At 42.9% G+C, this 18,994-nt stretch overlaps 1 protein-coding gene across 1 annotated transcript in view; it reads right to left on the bottom strand.

Annotated features, from left to right (window-relative positions):
• The window catches only part of LOC126470873 (growth/differentiation factor 8-like), a 436,594-nt gene extending 420,255 nt beyond the window's left edge, over nt 1–16,339 (bottom strand). The window contains exon 1 of the mRNA XM_050098889.1: nt 15,454–16,339. Within this exon, the coding sequence (XP_049954846.1) occupies nt 15,454–15,874 (421 nt within the window). The 5' untranslated portion in view covers nt 15,875–16,339. The remainder of the gene's footprint in view (nt 1–15,453) is intronic.
• Nucleotides 16,340–18,994: the final 2,655 nt, after the last annotated feature.

Here is an 18,994-nt window from a genome sequence, read left to right as displayed (position 1 = left end):
GAATTACAGCTACAAGCGATCGTTCGTCTTAACTGCTTTGGCTATCCGTACACGACTCACTACCAGACGCAAACTACAGTAAGTCATCGTTCTTGCGTCGCAAGCTATAGTCGTACGCGCATTGTATGATTCCCATACAGAGGAGGACATTTTAAATTGAAAGTATCTGCCCTTGGTCGGCGGATAAATACGATATTCCAGAGTCTGTGTTGTTAAGAACAATGCAATGTTCGGAGGAACAATGCACCGTTCTCCTTAAGAACACAAACACTTCAATATTGTACTATATTTATCCGCCCGACACCGGGAAACGACTTTCAGTTAAAAATGTCCTCCTCTGTACATGAATTACATAATGTTTGTACACCTGCAGGTTGACGCAAGAACGACGACGTATGGAAGCTTGGCTGTGGGCCTGACACGTACACGCGACCCCTCGCGTAAAACGGAAAACCCAGGGTAGGTTACAGGTCCGGCAGAAATTTTCACTGTCATCATTCCCTTATACAGCTCACGGTTGTTCGTATTCGCAACTGCGAATACGCTTCACGTATTCTAGGAGGTACGATACGAGTTTTTACTAAGAAATCTGCTTAATGAGTGACAACTGCAGCCATCCATGTCTAATACATATCTGGGATTAACCATGTGAGGATGTATCAAATTAAATGATCATATAGACTCAGTTCTCGGTAATGCAAATGATTTCAGCTCATTTATTGGTAGGATACTCAGAAGCTGCGGTTTGTCCGCTTACAAACCACTTGTACTCTTACAGTGTGCGTGCACGAATGAGATCGGACTAAATGGACATCGAGTGTATGGAGAGAAATGTAAATGTGTCGAAAACGTATTTGCCTCACTGAGCATTGCAGTATCGTACTGCCTAGACTATTGCTCAGCTGTGTGGGATCCATACTAAATATAACGAATAGGGATACTGAACGTATAAAACACCGGTCACCAGCGTAGAACAACAGTTACACACTGACCGGTACTGTTGTTTGATAATACCTGTCGTACTCTGCAACTGTGAAAACATTAGTTCACAGGGTAAACTGTATGAATCCACGTTTCGAAAATAAAACACTGACCACTTTAATTTTGATACTTCATTATATGTAAAGATTTTTTAGTAGTACACATTTTTAGGACTATTTCATTTCGTTCCCACATGCATACGCTGTTAATCTGTCACGCTGTAAAACCAAATCCCACACACAGAATAACTATTTACAGAGTTTTTGTTCGAATGTTGTGTGCGACGAAAGCTGTGAACTTTTCGCAATGTTAGTATTTAGTTGCATTGTTCATAATATCTCAGAAATTACTGCCTAATAACACAGGTATCCGTATCGTCAGAGGAATGTTTGTTGAGTGCATTTAGCTTCTTCTTCCTTCTTCAGCATCCCCCTCTTTTCATATTTTGAACGTCGTCGACTTACAGTTTGCTTGGATGTTCCGTTACCTTTCTCTCCTTCCTTCTCCTCATTGTAATGTCGTAATCAGCAAGCTATCACTGATGTTGTTGTTGTGGTCTTCACTCCAGAGGCTGGTTTGATGCAGCTCTCCATGCTACTCTATCATGTGCAAGCTTCTTCATCTCCCAGTACCTACTGCAATCTACATCCTTCTGAATCTGTTTAGTGTATTCATCTCTTGGTCTCCCTCTACGATTTTTACCCTCCACGCTGCCCTCCAATACCAAATTGGTGACCCCTTGATGCCTCAGAACATCTCCTACCAACCGATCCCTTCTTCTAGTCAAGTTGTGCCACAAATTTCTCTTCTCCCCAATTCTATTCAATACCTCCTCTAATCTTCAGCATTCTTCTGTAGCACCACATTTCATAAGCTTCTATTCTCTTGTTGTCCAAACTATTTATCGTATATGGCTACACTCCATACAAATACTTTCAGAAACGACTTCCTGACACTTAAATCTATACTCGATGTTAACAAATTTTTCTTCTTCTTTCTTCCTTGCCATTGCCAGTCTACATTTTATATCCTCTCTACTTCGACCATCATTAGTTATTTTGCTCCCCAAATAGCTAAACTCATTTACTACTTTAAGTGTCTCATTTCCAAATCTAATTCCCTCAGCATCACGCGACTTAATTTGACTACACTCCATTATCCTCGTTTTGCTTTTGTTGATGTTCAACTTATATCCTCCTTTCAAGATACTGTCCATTCCGTTCAACTGCTCTTCCAAGTCCTTTGCTGTATCTGACAGAATTACAATGTCATCGGTGAACCTCAAAGTTTTTACTTCTTCTCCATGGATTTTAATACCTACCCTGAATTTCTTTTGCATCCTTTACTGCTTGCTCAATATACAGATTGAATAACATCGGGGATAGGCTACAACCATGTCTCACTCCCTTCCCAACCACTGCTTCCCTTTCATGCCCCTCGACTCTTATAACTGCCATCTGGTTTCTGTACAAATTGTAAATAGCCTTTCACTCCCTGTATTTTACCCCTGCCACCTTCAGAATTTGAAAGAGAGTATTCCAGTCATCATTGTCTAAAGCTTTCTCTAAGTCTACAAATGCCGGAAACGTAGGTTTGCCTTTGCTTACTCTATCCTCTAAGATGATGCCAGTGGAGATATTTCGCGTTTACTTTCAACTGGAACCTGTCTGAAGACAGTCTCGCTCCTGGTACGGTTCGCTTTTACAGTAATATATCTTGCTTGTTTTAGTTACAATGTTGGCCGCTTGAATGTTGAAGTGTTGTGCCGCACGAATGGTAGCTGAAATTGGATAGCATTGGCATTCGGCTGCTAAAGAAATAATTTAACGTTCCGTCGACGTCCCGGCTATTAGACAGGTAGTAAAATTTCGGAATTGGCAATAATAAGAAACTGGGGACTTAAATCAGAAACGACGAACGAGGATTTGAACAGCGTTCCTCCCGAAAGAGAGATCATTCAGTCGGTATGTGCACTATGAATCGTCACTGTTACGAATGACAATATTACATGACTGGATATCTGCAGAGCGAAAACTTAAGTTCGATTCGATACAAGATTCGATAAAACATTTTGTTGCAATAGTGGAAAATTTTTCGCCTTCTTGGTGATTTTTATACAACGAAGATTGCAGCTGCGGGCCAGTGCATTCCACCAAAATCTGAAAAAGCTAAAAAAGTGGTTAAAAACAAAACCTGAATTTTTACCGATACCCCAAGAAAATCGGAACAGAGTTAACGATACTAATAATATCATAAGTTACCTTTTAAAATTTTACTTAAGATAAAGCAACTCACGTCAAATAAATGGCAAAATATAGAGAGCTTGCCATGTTCGCTCGAACCAGGTCGCATATAAAATCAAATACTACCATAAGCAAACAAGGAGCAATATACCAAATACAAAAAAATGTAACCCTCTACATAAAGCTCATGCTAAATGTAGTTCCATTATTACAGGCAAATTTATCTTCGCAGCGAAAGGTCATATATACCTGAAAGATTGTTTTTTGGATGCTCTGCTTAAAAATATTATCTTTTCCAGGTATTTGATAAAAAACTGATTTTGCTGTGGATTGGCTGTGGGTAGAGACTTCAAGAAAAGACAGGAGCAATGGTCTTTGCGTCTTTCCCTATTTCTAGAGGATTTGATTACAGAACTCACTGGGCTTCTGACGAATCATCATGTCTGCTTTTCTACTCAGGTGCACCGTCAATATGTGGTTTCCTAAATCTGAATTTTTTTCCTCCCTAGTTTCGCCAGATGACCTTTCTCCAGGCGAAAGACGTTTCAGAGTACGATTGCTCTGGCACATGCAACTGAATTCTGAGAATGTATTTTCTAAAACTATGAATAAAAAATTCCGGAATTTAGTTCAATAATGCCAAAAAATGTTAGGCCCAGTATTTACTACGACATAAATCAATTTCCCTTGTTCAGTGTTCGAGTAATAGCACCGATCAAAATGCCTTACAGATCAGCAGTGTGAAATGAAGTCAATATTTGTCAGAGTCTTGAGAATGTATATTACTTGTAGAAAGCGTCATTTCATGAGATTCTTGGAACTGTCTCCCTGAAATATAAGCCAAAATTGAGCAGTCACGATATTTGCATGGCCGCACTCAAACTATTGCGAAAAGTATCGGTAATAGAGGGTTGTTAAATCTTCAAACACAACTGAGGAAGAATCTTTATCTTTATCCATTTCTGGTCCATTTCATACCCTATCAAAATTATTTTAACAACATTTATTTTTCTCAATACTAGTAAATATTTTCACTGTCAATATTCTGATATTTCTAGTGATACTACGAAATTATATAAAAATTGTGTATTGCCATAAAGCATCAATACTCTTATTAATAATCTAACCTAATGTTCAACATTACATTGCCGGATCAAGTTTTGTCCAGCCTGCATCGCTACTCATCTTGTGCTGGCTTGAAAAAAAAAGTGAATATGAAGCTGAACGACATATAGATGGGAAAACAATGAGTTTTGGAACAAACCTGGTCACTGAAACTATCCCGACATTCACACAAAGTAATTCAGGTAAACGGCGGTAAATCTAAACCTGGAAATCAGAACAGCCGAAATGGAAATTGAAATCTGTTCTTCCCAAATACCATTCCAGTGTGTTAAACCACTAGGACTCGTCTCTACTTGTGCCTGTTGCATTTACAAGTCATCGAACAGAAAGGTATGCAGTTCGCTTGTCATTCAGATAGGAATACTTGAGAAGGACGGGGAACAAAATGTAAAGAGGCATTTTTAAGGGAATAGTGCTGACGTTCATCAGATGTGTAAGGAAACAACAGAAGCCTGAAGTGAATAGGGTGACAGGAAACAGGAAGGCCTGCGCTTACGCATGCACTCCACTCAGAGGGAGCCGATCGGAATCCTGGTGTTGCTAGAAATTTTCACCTGCAGTATTTGACCGCCAAGGAGAGGACGGGTCGCAGCAAAATATTCAGTATTACTAGACTTTGCGAGAATGTGGAGGATAAAATGCCAAGCCTATCACGATTTATCATAGTGATACGTTTAGTGGAGGGTTAAGAGGAAAAGAATGATGATCGAAACTCGACCACAATGCAGGCAGTCTTCTAGCCTGCCACGGTAGCCAGTTTCACTAACACTTCAAATTTGTCGAAGACGATTCAGAAGTGCATCACACTAAAGCAAATGAGTATGTACTGCAAAAAAATAGGTGTCTCTTTTGGTGTATACTTGCACTGTCCATCTGGAGAAGGATTATGATACACGTTTCCAATGAGAATACTTACAGTAACAAATCAAATGCAAAGAATTCGGCGTTCATATTTGATCTGACTGCCTTTCCGAAAAAAAAGAGAAGAGATTAGTCTACGAAGTTCTGGAAACACTACTTCTTGTATTATACATCTGAGGATGGAAAATGGTAACTGGATCGTGAAATTCCATTGGCCGTAAGGCGTCCAGAAACGAACGACGTGAGCTGGTTCTCTGTTGAATTTGCCCTGTGTAATAACTTTATGTTGACAATTCACTATAGAGTAAACCGTAAGATAGGTTTTTTTTTTTTAGAAAAAAACTCAGAGAAAAGTAATTTGTGCACATTCTTTCTGTCGATGCGGTAATTATGTAATTGTGCGATCAGGACCAGAGCCGGCCGGCCGCCGTGTCATCCTCTGCCATATGGCGTCAGCTTTCCACACCATGAAGTCGCCACTTGTCATTTAAATAGGTGCAACCTATTCCATTTCTCCTACCAAGGAAAAGTTCCTGACAGTACCGGAGTTGAAGCCACATGCTCCACATGGCTATCAAGCACGTGGACATGTACTCTCAGCAATATCGTCCTTACACTCAGGTAACAGCGCTTACAAAACAGGACCGTTGCGTGTCCTTAAGCGCGCATTATCTGTGAGATTTCAGTGTGTAAGAAGTGCGTGCACCTAGCGGCAAAGTTATGCTATTACCAGTAGGAGCAGGCCGCGAGCACTTCATGTGCCACGATTTATTCCAGAAGGCACAGTTCCATCTTGCAACACCAAAAATGAATCAGTTCGTTCACTCTGTTTGAAGCACTGATATGCTCTTTTGTATCGCCACGTGGTGACACGAAACTATGTTTTTAAAAACATGAACACATGGTTTCACATTAAATGTGTACACCCCGAACGCTCCACAAGTAATTCAACATAGTGAAACAATAATGTCAACAAAAGATGCTTACTCAAAAGACTGAATATTCTGCTGCACTGTTACTGCTCCCTTCCATTAATGGGCCTTAACTGTGAATTTCTATGGCATTCGATAGCCCCTGAGAAGATAGGTATACCCTTGTCAGTGTTTGAGAGGAAATTGTTTGTGAACTAACTGGGCGTTGTGCTGAAGCCTGCTGAAGCCTCCATTGTTCGTAAATATCTCCTAACATAGCTACAGGTGTGCTATGTATAACGTATAATAGATGCTTCAGTACGTCACTAGATAAAGAGAATACGAATATTGATTATACAGGAAACACTCACTCCTTACAAGACAATGGTCCAGTCCGACATGTCGAAACCCACCGTCAGATTTTTTATGCAGGAAGAATACAACGAAAGGAATACACTGCCAAACATTTTAGCTGCAAAGACGCACTGCAAGAATTTTAAAAAAGTGTTGAAATTACTGATTTTTGTCACACGGACAACGTCTTATTACAGCGATTTGTACAGTCCTTCGTGCCTCGCGCGCGATCGGGCGTGAGAAGATAGCACAACGCGAGGTGCTAATATAGACACAAGCGAATTTGAAGCACCTAAACCATACAAAAAATGTTATTAATGTTTCGAATAATAGCCGGTTCGTATCCACAGGTAAAATGTTAAATATGCATTTCTTACAAAGGTGACTCGCAGAGGAAAATAGATCAAGGTAATGTTTGATGTTATATTGCAGACGATTTCCATCTGTTATAACTTTAATTTAGTGAAGTGAAATATCTTTTAATAATACATTATTTTATAATAATTCCTGTAGTACAGTTCTTATGATAAATTTTAAATAATGTTTATTTTAGTAACAATGAAATAAGAAACTTCCTGGCAGATTAAAACTGTGTGCCAGACCGAGACTCGAACTCGGGACCTTTGCCTTTCGCGGGCAAGTGCTCTACCACTGGCAGAAGTAAAGCTGTGAGTACCGGCCGTGAGTCGTGCTTCGGTAGCTCAGATGGTAGAGCACTTGCCCGCGAAAGGCAAAAGTTCCGAGTTCGAGTCTCGGTCGGGCACACAGTTTTAATCTGCCAGGAAGTTTCATATCAGCGCACACTCCGCTGCAGAGTGAAATTCTCATTCTGGAAACAATGAAATAGTTACTTGTTTATTGACCACAGTCGTTCCAAAAAAGTGAAGTGTCATTTGAATGACGAAAACAAACATTTTCCTTACACAACGCACACCTGACGAAAGAAAAAGCAATGCTTTCAGGCATATCGCAGTAATTATTACAGTGATATGCATATATACAGATGACGGTAGTAACACGTAAGGTGATTCATGTGAAAAGGATTCCGGCGTGATTAAAGCCGCACGACGAGAATTAATGGACTCTAAATGCGGAATGGTAGTTGGAGCTCGAGGAGGAGGAGGAGATTTAGTGTTTAACGTCCCGTCGACAACGAGGTCATTAGAGACGGGGCGCAAGCTCTGGGTTAGGGAAGGATGGGGAAGGAAATCGGCCGTGCCCTTTCAAAGGATCCATCCCGGCATTTGCCTGAAGCGATTTAGGGAAATCACGGCAAAAACCTAAATCAGGATGGCCGGAGACGGGATTGAACCGTCGTCCTCCCGAATGCGAGTCCAGTGTGCTAACCATTGCGCCACCTCGCTCGGTTTGGAGCTCGACGCACCGAAAATTCCATTTCGGAAATCGTTCGGGAATTCAATATTCCGGGATCCATTTCGTCAAGAGTGTGCTGAGAATAGAAAATTTCAGGTATTACCTCTCACCACGGACAACGCAGTGGCCTATGGCCTTCACTTAATGACCGAGAGCAGCGGCGTTTGCTTAGAGTTGTCAGTGCTAATAGACAAGTAACACGGCGTCAAATAACGGAGAAGTCAATTACGGCGTACTACCAACGTATCGGTTAGGACAGCGCTGCGCAATTTTGTGTTAATGGGCTATTGTAGCAGAAGATCGACGCGAGTGCATTTCTTGACAGCACGTCATCGCCTGCAGCTCCTGTCCTTGGCCCGTGACCGTATCGGTTGAACCCTAGACGACTGGAAAACCGGAGCCTGGTTAGATGAGTCCGGATTTCAGCTGGTAAGAGCTGATGGTAGGGTTCGTGTGTAGTGCAGACCCCACGAAGCCACGAAGCCAAATCGTCAACAAGGCACTGTGCAAACTGGTGGCAGCTCCATAATGACGTGGGCTGCGTTTACCTGGAATGGGCTCCGTTTCTGAGCCAACCGAACTGACCATTGACTGGAAATAGTTACGTTCTGCTACCTGGAGACCATTTGCAGCCATTCATGTACCTGTGCGGCTGGTCTAGGCGGAGGTTCGAGTCCTCTCTCGGGCATGGAGTGTGTGTTTGTCCTTAGGATAATTTAGGTTAAGTAGTGTGTAAGCTTAGGGACTGATGACCTTAGCATTTAAGTCCCATAATATTTCACAAACATTTGAAAATTCATGTACTTCATGCTCCCAAACAACTATGGAATTTTTATGGATGATAATGCGCCACGTCATTGGGCCACAACTCTTCCTGATTGTTTCAGAGAACATTCTGTATTTATTACTTGGTGTAAGTCTTTCTTCCATTTATATAGTTCACTGTCAGATTTTATAAAGCGAAATCGGATTTGCAGACTGCTCAACATTAAGCGTTAAGACACTTGGTTAGGGTCCAACCGCAATGTTCACGAGCCAAAGACAGGAGCTGCAGGCGATGACGTGCTGTCAACAGATGCACTCGCTTCGGTCTTCTGCTACCATAGCCCATTAACGCAAAATTGCGCTGCGCTGTCCTAACGGATACGTTGGTAGTACGCCGTAATTGCCTTCTCTGTTGTTTCACGCAGTGTTACTTGTCTATTAGCACTGACAACTCTAAGCAAACACCACTGCTCTCGGTCATTAAGTGAAGGCCGTCGGCAACTGCGTAATACCTGAAATTTGCTATTCTCAGCACACTCTTGACAAAATGGATCCCGGAATATTGAATTCCCGAACGATTTCCGAAATGGAATTTTCGGCGCGTCTAGTTCCATCTACCATTCCGCGTTTAGAGTCCTTTAATTCCCTTCGTGTGGCCTTAATCACGCCGGAAACCTTTTCACATGAATCAACTTACGTGTTACTACCGTCATCTGTATATACGTATATCACTATAATAATTACTGCGATATGCCTGAAAGCATTAATTTTTCTTTCGTCAGGTGTGCGTTGTGTAAGGAAAATGTTTGTTTTCGTCATTCAAATGACACTTCACTCTTCTGGAACGACTGTGGTAAATGTCGGATTGGACCATTATCTCGTTAGTTCTATTACTCGCTGAAAACAACGTTTCCAAATAGCCGTTGTGAAGGCTATAGCCGCTACTTCTCATTCAAAGAGCACCACGAGGCTGAGTGCACCCAGATCAAGTTCTCCCACCAAGGAAAAAAGGAAATATCTCTGTCGGTGCTGGGTATTGAACCCGGGTCCTCCACATGACTGTCAGACACGTACATCTTTTTATTTCGTATCTAACAATTGGTCGTTTTTCGTGAGTGGTCCTGTGCAGCTGTCGCATAACGTGTTTCAAAATTCATCTTTGAGAGATTCGCAACTGAGCATGTTGAGCTACCACGCCGGCAATGCTCAGCTAATCAACGTCACTCAGTACGTAAGACGCCACAGGAAGCGAAACAATCAACAAAAATAGATGAATTACTGATCAGACTTCCAATATTTGTCCAGGTGCGGGAATAAGTTTCGTGCAACACTTGCTTTCGATTGCAGCAGCAAAAACAGTGGGATATAAAATTTTGCTTCTGTTGACCCCCGCCCCCTTGTCCCTCTCCAAAAATTTTATTTCGTCATCCCCCGTAACTGTTATTGTTGTTATTAAAAACAACCAGTTTGTTTCGACGGAAATTACGGACGCATTTCATTGAAAGAATATCACATGAAATGTTCTCATTTTATCGAAGATAATAATTTGGGAAGTAGTGTGTTCTTGCTAGGCAATGATTTTTTTGTGTGCTGCCTAATCATGTTTGAGGTCTTTTCAGTCTCTTTACTAAGCGTATCCGTTCGGCTCTACCTTATACGGTATATTTACTAACATTTTTGTGAGTTGCATCCTGTGCAGCGTATTGAGTGTTGTCTTTTTCGAGGTAGAAAATGTGTCATTCAATACAGTTCCAGAAACTAGTAGTGTAAATGTTGCAGGTAGTAATTGCTATTTTAAGTCAAAAACTTGCGCCTCTGTTTTGCGATTCCCCCTACCTTGTTCTTGTGGTTGTCAGTACCAGACTGTGCAGCTTTCTCGCTTATTGGCCATCGCGAGACTGGGTAAGAAGGGCTACAAAACATAAATAGAAGCAAAATTTTTGAATTACACAAGCAATTACCATCATGATAGTTTTAGTAACAGCAAGGAAAGTTAGAAATTTTCTGGGCAAAAATAAATGAGGCGACTGTTCTCACCATTCAAGGCCTTAAAAAAAAAAAAAAAAAAAAAAAAGAAAATAAAAGACCAAGTAACATAGGAGGAAAAGGAAGAGCCCACAACAGATGGTACAGAAGTACTGCAACAAATGTGGTACTAAAAGGAAGTGGCTTACAACTGTACGGTTCTTTACAAATTACAATTACAATACAGCAGGCATAGGGAACGTCGGAATATGCAAGGTAAGCGTCGTTCACCCACGAAAATTAGACTACGAAATGTAACGGCTATTTTCTTTTCATATTATTTATTTAGGTTCCCATCTCCTTCGGCGAAAGCTTGTGTCGTGCGGGCACGGGCAGTAGCTTGTACAGATACTGATGTGCGTAGGAACGTCACGGATAATCGCAAAGCAGACGGCAGTGAGTGTTTCCCACGTTTACGTGTTATTTGAATGATTTAAACCATTCAGCAGCGAACACATACCCTTAAGTTGGTTTGTTTATAATGAGATGTCGAACAACATAATCGTACAAAGTGAGGAAAGATTCGGCTTCCTTCGCCATTTGCAGTTTATATCCCTCGTAGATCTCTCGAATTAGATGAACAATGTAACGAGAATAAAACTACGCATCATACACTATTCTTGATATTATGCAACCTACAACTGACTGTACTTCACGCGTCGGAACGCAATGAGCGACGGTTTCTTGGAACAAATGAAAAACCGAGGATTCAAATACCTTCAGCAAGGACAGAACTGAACTCGCGTAAGGCGGTCTGGAAACTTTAATTTATGTGCAACAGAAAGTGAGTGACGATAAAAACGCATGTCCAATTTGATAACGTTGTGACTCGAATATGTTTTAATTCTCACTTACACAGCTAACAAGCGTTGCGAATTTGTCGGACGTTCCTACAAGCTGCCTTTCGCTTGTGAAATGTTTTCCGATGTTCGGACTCATTCCGGAGTTTTATTAGGATCTCTTTGGTGTTTAGACGCCAAAAACATTTTTCGGATCACTTTCATTTTGGTCTTCCTGCATATAGTTCCTTAGTTCTGTAATGTAAAATCTTACATAAATTCAGACAGGTACCTTAGTTTCAGTTCGAATAAAGACTCAAATAACCGTGCTTTACTTCTCTGAAGAATTCATTGAGAAAAACCTCTGTAAGTTATTATATACGTACCAGAAATACAATTCTTCATCAAGTGTAAAACTGAAACTGCTAACTGCAATTAACATGTAGAACAGCCGCTGCAGAATAGTCAGTATTGTGCGAATAAATTGAGAATTTGGGTTGGCGGGGGGTTTGCTAGGGCAATGCTTGCATTTACGGTGACCACTGTTTTCTGCTCGCTCTGTGGTCAGAGCATCTGCCTAGTACGCAGAAGGTCTCGGTTCGAATCCTGGTTCGGCACAGATATTCATTTTTCCACATTGATGTAAATCAATGCCCATTAGCAACTACATGTCGTTGTTCCTTTGTGTGTCGAAGTCATTTTCCGCCTGGAAAAGGATAAAAAACAGTTCAAAGGTTTGTCGACAGTTAAGAACGTATGTAAGGAAATTTTGTGCTTTAAACAGTACGGAACGTTCTTTGAAGGCGTAACAAGATTTGTGAATGCGTGTTAGATATAGTACGCTGACAGAATAAGAAAGATTGAATGACTGGGACAAGAATGCGAAACTCAGTACTGTCAGTCAGATTTTACATAGTACGAAGGAAATCTAAAACTTTTGCTGCGAATTTTTAGATGTTTCTTTCAAATTTTTGGCCGTTTATTTGGAACTCCGTACGCTGTAAAGAATGTAGTGTGTCTGTAGAGTGTAGAGCACGGCAGATAGAGCAACAAGTTGGGGTTGCGCTGGCCGCTGACTCAGCGATACTGTGACGTAACGCGTGCAGCCTGGTGCAGCGCTAGCCGCCAACTGGGCATTCACCCTCCGACGCAGTCATCAAATTTCCGAGCAGTAGCTGAAATATACCTTCTCTGGCTGCTACAGTTAGAAACAGAGGACTATCGCTTCGAAGAATAATTGTTTTGCACCAAATAGTGAAACAAGTGTGATAGATGATGGGCTTCTGTTGTTTTCCCGACCGTTTTTTGCTGATCGCAGGCAGGTGCGTTGCTATTAATAGGCAGCGCATCCACTTTCATTCCAGTATTGTTATTCTCGCATTGGAAGCACGTCTAAAATAGTGTTAAATGTAGCAGCAACAACGTAGGCATTGTACAGTTTCCCACAAAAACTGGATAACATCGCTTCCCGACGAAATAGACGGGTTTGTAATTATGACGGCGTACAAGAGAACGGAATGCTCAAACTAGTGTAGTACAGTATGTAGCGAGTGCAGTTTAATGAAATTACCATTTACTTCGATGAAACAGAGCCGTTACCAGCTTCAACCTGGGAAGATGACTATCAGAGAGTTGGCAGGCGGATTTACATCGGCGGTCTGTGGAATTGTACTGCCGCAGAAAATCCCGAAGTCAAAAAAATATGGCAGCGAAAAGAACCTGTTCGACCTGAGTCGAACGAGTACATTCGGTGTAGTGCACCGTAAGCATCTCGTAACTGATGGTAACAATCGTCATCTCGGAAAAATCGTAATTCTTGCTACAATAATCGAGGTGGCCCGAGAGTGAAAATGGTTACGGCGTTCTACACTGAGAGTATTCGCTTCTGCGAAATATCTACTTTTTTTTCGCGATAGGTGTATAAAGTCGTCGAGAGAAAGCACAGAATTTTCTACGAAAACACTATTCCAAAAATCTTAATCACATTACAATTTAACTGTCGTCTGAAGATTTACTGATTACTTTTGTTAAGGGGGGTAGGGCGTGAAACGCGCCGACTTGGAGCAGGAGAGGCACCACAGGACATTTTAATTTCCAGTGTCTATATTTTTACAAGTAAATTCATAAAATTTTGTCAGCATGACCAGGAAGGACTCAGGATTCACTCTCGTAGCAGCGGAAGTTCAGAAACATAACAAATTTTTTTTTACATGTGAAATTTCATCATTTTTTCACTTACTATTGGCTGCATTTGTTGCTATAGGTACACTTTTCTTCATAAGTAAGAGAGACTGTTCGATGAATTTTGCACAGCATACAAACCGTACTTAACGGGTGTATGAAACTCTAGAATTTGCCAAGTCTGATAAAAACTGTGGTAAAAATTGAGATACTTAACTTTAAAAGTCGAGTTTTCTCTAAACACGAAGTTTAAAACGTAACAGCCCATTCATTTTTCCGTAGATTAAATAAATTCTAGAGTTTCATACACCTGTAAGTATGGTTTGTAAGCTGTGCAAAATTCGTCGAAGAATCTCTCTTACCTATGAAGAAAAGTGTACCTATAGCAACAAATGCAGCCAACAGTAAGTGAAAAAAAATCACGAAATTTCACATTTAAAAAATGTTATTTTTTCGTGTTTTTGAACTTCCACTGCTACGAGTGTGAATCCTGAATCCTTCCTGGTCATGCTGACAAAGTTTAAGGAATTTATTTGTAAAAGTATAGACAGTGCAAATTAAAATGTCCCGTGGTGCCTCTCCTGCTCCAAGTCGGCGCGTTTCACGCCCTACCCCCCTTAACAAAAGTAATCAATAAATCTTCAGACGACAGTTAAGTTGTACTGTGATTAAGATTTTTGGAATAGTGTTTTCGTAGAAAATTCTGTGTTTTCTCTCGACGACTTTATACACCTATCGCGAAAAAAAAAGTAGATATTTCGCAGAAGCGAATACTCTCAGTGTAGAACGCCGTAACCATTTTCACTCTCGGGCCACCTCCATTATTGTAGCAAGAATTACAATTTTTCCGAGATGACGATTGTTACCATCAGTTACGAGACGCTTACGGTGCACTTCACCGAATGTACTCGTTCGACTCAGGTCGAACAGGTTCTTTTCACTGCCATATTTCTAACTTCGGGATTTTCTGCGGCAGCACAATTCCACAGACCGCCGATGTCAGTCCGCCTCCCAGTCTCTGATAGTCATCTTCCCAGGTTGAAGCTAGTGACGGCTCTGTTTCATCTAGGTAAATGGTAATTTCATTAAACTGCACTCGCTACATACTGTACTATACCAGTTTGAGCATTTCGTTCTCTTGTGCGCCGTCATAATTACAAATCCGTCTACTTCGTCGGGAAGTGATGTTATCCATTTTTTGTGGGAAACTGTACAATGCTTACGTTGTTGTTGTTACATTTAACACTATTTTAGACGTACTTCCAATGCGGAAATAACAATACTGGAATGAAAGTGGATGCGCTGCCTATTAATAGCAACGCACCTGCCTGCGATCAGCAAAAACGGTCGGGAAAACAACAGAAGGCCATCATCTATCACACTTTTTTCACTATTTGGTGCGAAACAATTATTTTCCGAGATGACGATTGTTACCATCAGTTACGAGACGCTACCCCCTTAAATCGAGTACGGTACTGTGTAAATTGTCGTACGATTCACTACCCTCACTCGACAGCTTGTCACTGCCGCTTCTTATTTGTTCGAACGGCTTCCGATTTGGGATCACGGGATAGAGAGGACACCTTAGCGGGACAGGAATGGGCAGCGGCGGAGGGGAGAGTAAATGGAACTCGTCACCAGCCAGTGACGCTAAGGAATAGGGGTCTCGGTGGTAGACAGGTAGAGTAGCAACTGTCTGTAGGATTTCGATCATTATTCGTCGAATCTGCAAATTTCTCTAATAGACAGCTGTCGGCATCTGTCGGCTGTATTAGCACAAATACGGTGGTAATGTACAATCGACGAAAGAAATTTGAAGCACTCGATACGACAAGGAAAAGAAAGAGTACTTACGCGGGCGGGCGAAGGCGAGCACCTGCTCGGTGCGGGCGTGGAAGTCGTCGTCGTCGGGGTCCGAGGGCAGCGGGCCGGGCCGCGGCAGGCGGCTGGTGGTGCCGGCCGGCTCGTCACCCTGCATGTCCGCCCACGCAGCGGGGGCGCCCCCGCCGCCGCTTTGGTACAGGTCGAGCCAGGTGTGGACCTTGCTGGGGATGGGCGGCCGCTGCCGGCCCGTCATGTTGGGCGGGTGCTTCATGCCCAGCTTGCTCAGGATCTGCATCTTGATGTTGTTGAGACTCATGTTGCGCAGCTCCTCGCGCAGCAGGCACGAGGCGCACTGCGGCTCGCCGGACGCCGGCGTCGTCGCCTCGGCCGCGCCGCCCTCCTGCGCCAGAGACGAGCCGAAGAGCAGCATCAGCGCCACCACCACAGCCATCACCGCACACGCCGACTCGCAGCCCCACAGCTAACCGACCCGCGAGACCCCTACTTTCTCTTCTTCCTTTTCTCTTCCTTTCCTCCCTTCTAGCCTTTTTCTTAGCGTCGCGTGGATGCGCAGAGGGAATACAAATGAAACACCGAGCGAGGAGAGCAAATCGACCGAGGTTTCAGAGGGCTTAGGCAGAGTTCCGAAGAAGGACAGATTCTTACAGAAGGGTGATCACTTCACGTAAGTATACAGACTGCTGAAGAAGACAGGTGCCTAGACAGATAACGACAGAAAATATACTGGTCGGATGCGTCGATGTACCGGCGGACTGGAGAAGATGTGGGAAAAGACAGAATCGTTCTCAGGTTTCAGAGCCGGCCAGAAATTTGGAAAAAAGTCGGTTGTGGGGGATTGGGGACCGAAAGGACCGGTGGCACCTGAGAGCGAGAAGCGGATAGCTCTGCCCGGACTTGTGATCTATCCGGGATGTCCAACAGCTGACCTCTTTATATACGAGCGGGCCGGCGCAGCGGACGTTTTTTTCTTCCTCCCTTTCGTGCCGTCGCTCCAAACACAGGTTTTGATACGAGAGCTTGTCGCGTGCGTGTGAAGGGGGCGTGGCCTGCGCGCGCGCGGAGTGGGGGACGCGCCGGACCCCGCCGCCCGCCCCCGTCAAGGTCGGCGAAACCGCCGCCGACTCCGCCGCCGCCGCCGCCGCCATAATGCCATTCGCTTCCGGTCATCCGAGATGCGCATAATTATCGCTTACTGCTGCATCGGGCAGAGCGCCGGCAAAATGATAAAAAGAGAGGAGGACCGCCGGCCGGCTCGCCTAGCTCCTCCCACCGCAGCTCATTGGACGGAGCGAGGTTTTTTTTCCCCCTCGGCCGTCTGCACATGCAAACGCACCGGAGCGCGCCAGTCGCCAGCCGGCCGCAACAATGCGCGGCGTTCTCCTGCGATTCCGGAAACCGCACAAACTCGCCGCCTAACGTCAATCTCCCGAGCCTCGCCGAGTTCCCGATCCGCCCGACAGATACCGCCACGGCCCGCACACGCGTGTCGCATTCGGATCGTGGCGGATAGCAGCTATTTGCGCCGAAGCTGTATATTTTTCCGTCTCCGCTGACAGTTTTCGCTCGACTTTAGTTTCTCAGACTTGCGTGTCGTTTCCTAAACGAGACTAGCTGCAAATATAGTGTAAAATTTCAGAACTGATCCCAGCCGCGGCTGCTGTTAGCCTGTTGCACATTCGATTCTTCCCCAGTCTGAAATAAGGAAACGGTCCGTAAAACACAAACCGGAAGCTATTGATTATTCGCGATCTCTCGTTAGCGACGATAAAACAATATTCTACAGCAACAAAGCACGCTCGTGTCGTAAAATATACGTAAAGTGTTTACAATTTTACACAACTCGTGCGATTTTTGCCACTCCTTCCACACTGCCACATTTTGTCCGATTTTCCTCGACAGCGTTGCTGAAAACAGTAAAACCAATTTACAATGAGAACGAGGGAACCGGTGGTAACATGGAGCGCAATGGCTCCAACCTCAAACGTCAATATATCCGCACGAGTTTGATAGCCCAAGAAGACAATCCAGGCCTTTACTTTTCTTCTCTTACCGTACTTCGTGAAGAAGAAATGAGTTGTTCTAAATGGTCTCAAATATGCCACATCCTGAGAAAAGTGAATGTACCGTAGCTTGTTAGTGAGCATGCACGGAAAGAAAGAAAATTGGTCCGTCTCCGGTTATATCCGAGCTCTCACAAAGAAATCGCCAAATACGGAGCATTGGTCGAAGAACTGAAAAATCAATAAGCGGGTTGGCACATCACCTACGAACAGGAACAATCTATCTACTCCAGCTGGTTATCGTCGCGAAGCAAACGGCTGTGAATCTTTGCACAGGACTGCTTGCATTTCATCCTCCACGAGCTCACTGGTCCCGTAAGTAGCTCTGTAACAGTTACATAGTATCCTACAGTGTCAGTGCGTTTCTGCCAAAGAGCGCTCCACAATATTGTACGTACCGTAGAAGTCTGGACACATGAAACAACTATGTAAGTACTGTTAGCGACTTACAGATGATCTACTGGAACATCTCGGACATTTAACTTCGGTATGGAAACGTCTATGTCGTTAGTACCCACCAAACTCCGTTTTGGAACTAATGTCGGTCTTTACTTTTCGTCGTGTATACTCGTATCACAGACTTAAGAGTAAATGGGAGTTGGGTACTATAGATATCTCCTTCGGTATAACAAAAACATTTTGGTTTGTGGAACACGCTGTATTCTTTGATAAGTGATTATGTAACTAAAGAAAATGCATCTCAGATTTTCAGATCTGAATTGAAAATGTTGCTTACAGTAGATTCCCTGTCCTCTGTACTTGCACTGCAATTTATTACTGGAATGTACCTGCTATCAAAGGCTCTCTACAAGTGACTGATTCCGACTAGGAAATCGCGGTATTCCTAAGAAAATATGCCTAAAATATTATTCCACTAGTTTCATGTCTTTAAGTCTTCGAATAACTTACGTAATAGCTAGTTTTCTAGCCACGAGTATTTGATCCAGATTTTCCTACCGAACCATAAGGAAATAAAATCTTACCACTCTGTCAAAGTGTTCCTGACACTATAACGACTAGGTCGCAACAAGAAGTATTTTTTGCTACTATAGCATACAACACTGTATTGGACCGCGTTGGTCAAAGTTCCGATTTTCAAAAAGTCTTCGCAATTAGTCATTTTTAATGACAAGTTTCTACGTTGTCAGCACATTGTTCACTGATATCACTGTTAACTGCATTACCGTCATTTTTTCAGTGTCACTATTTTTGTCACTCTCCTCCCAAAAGTACATCGTACTTTGTACTGTGAAGGGTACTGGTGACGCAGCACATCTTGAACATATTGACTCTGGTGATATTTTGCACAAAGGAGAGAGCCTTAACTTCAAGTTCAGATATCTCCCAACTTCTGTCTAAATGAAATGTCAATAATCGTTGACGGGTACGTTATTACCTTATACACAACGATTAATTTCCAGACAACGGCGACATTATTGCCTCATTCTGAATTAAGGAACGAGCATTATAGTTGGAGTTTCTATGATGCG

Source organism: Schistocerca serialis, chromosome 3, assembly GCF_023864345.2.
Source record: "Schistocerca serialis cubense isolate TAMUIC-IGC-003099 chromosome 3, iqSchSeri2.2, whole genome shotgun sequence".
NCBI classification, from domain to species: Eukaryota; Metazoa; Arthropoda; class Insecta; order Orthoptera; family Acrididae; genus Schistocerca; species Schistocerca serialis.
Note: the sequence above shows the minus strand (reverse complement) of the source record. Positions and strands in the feature narration are given on the sequence as shown.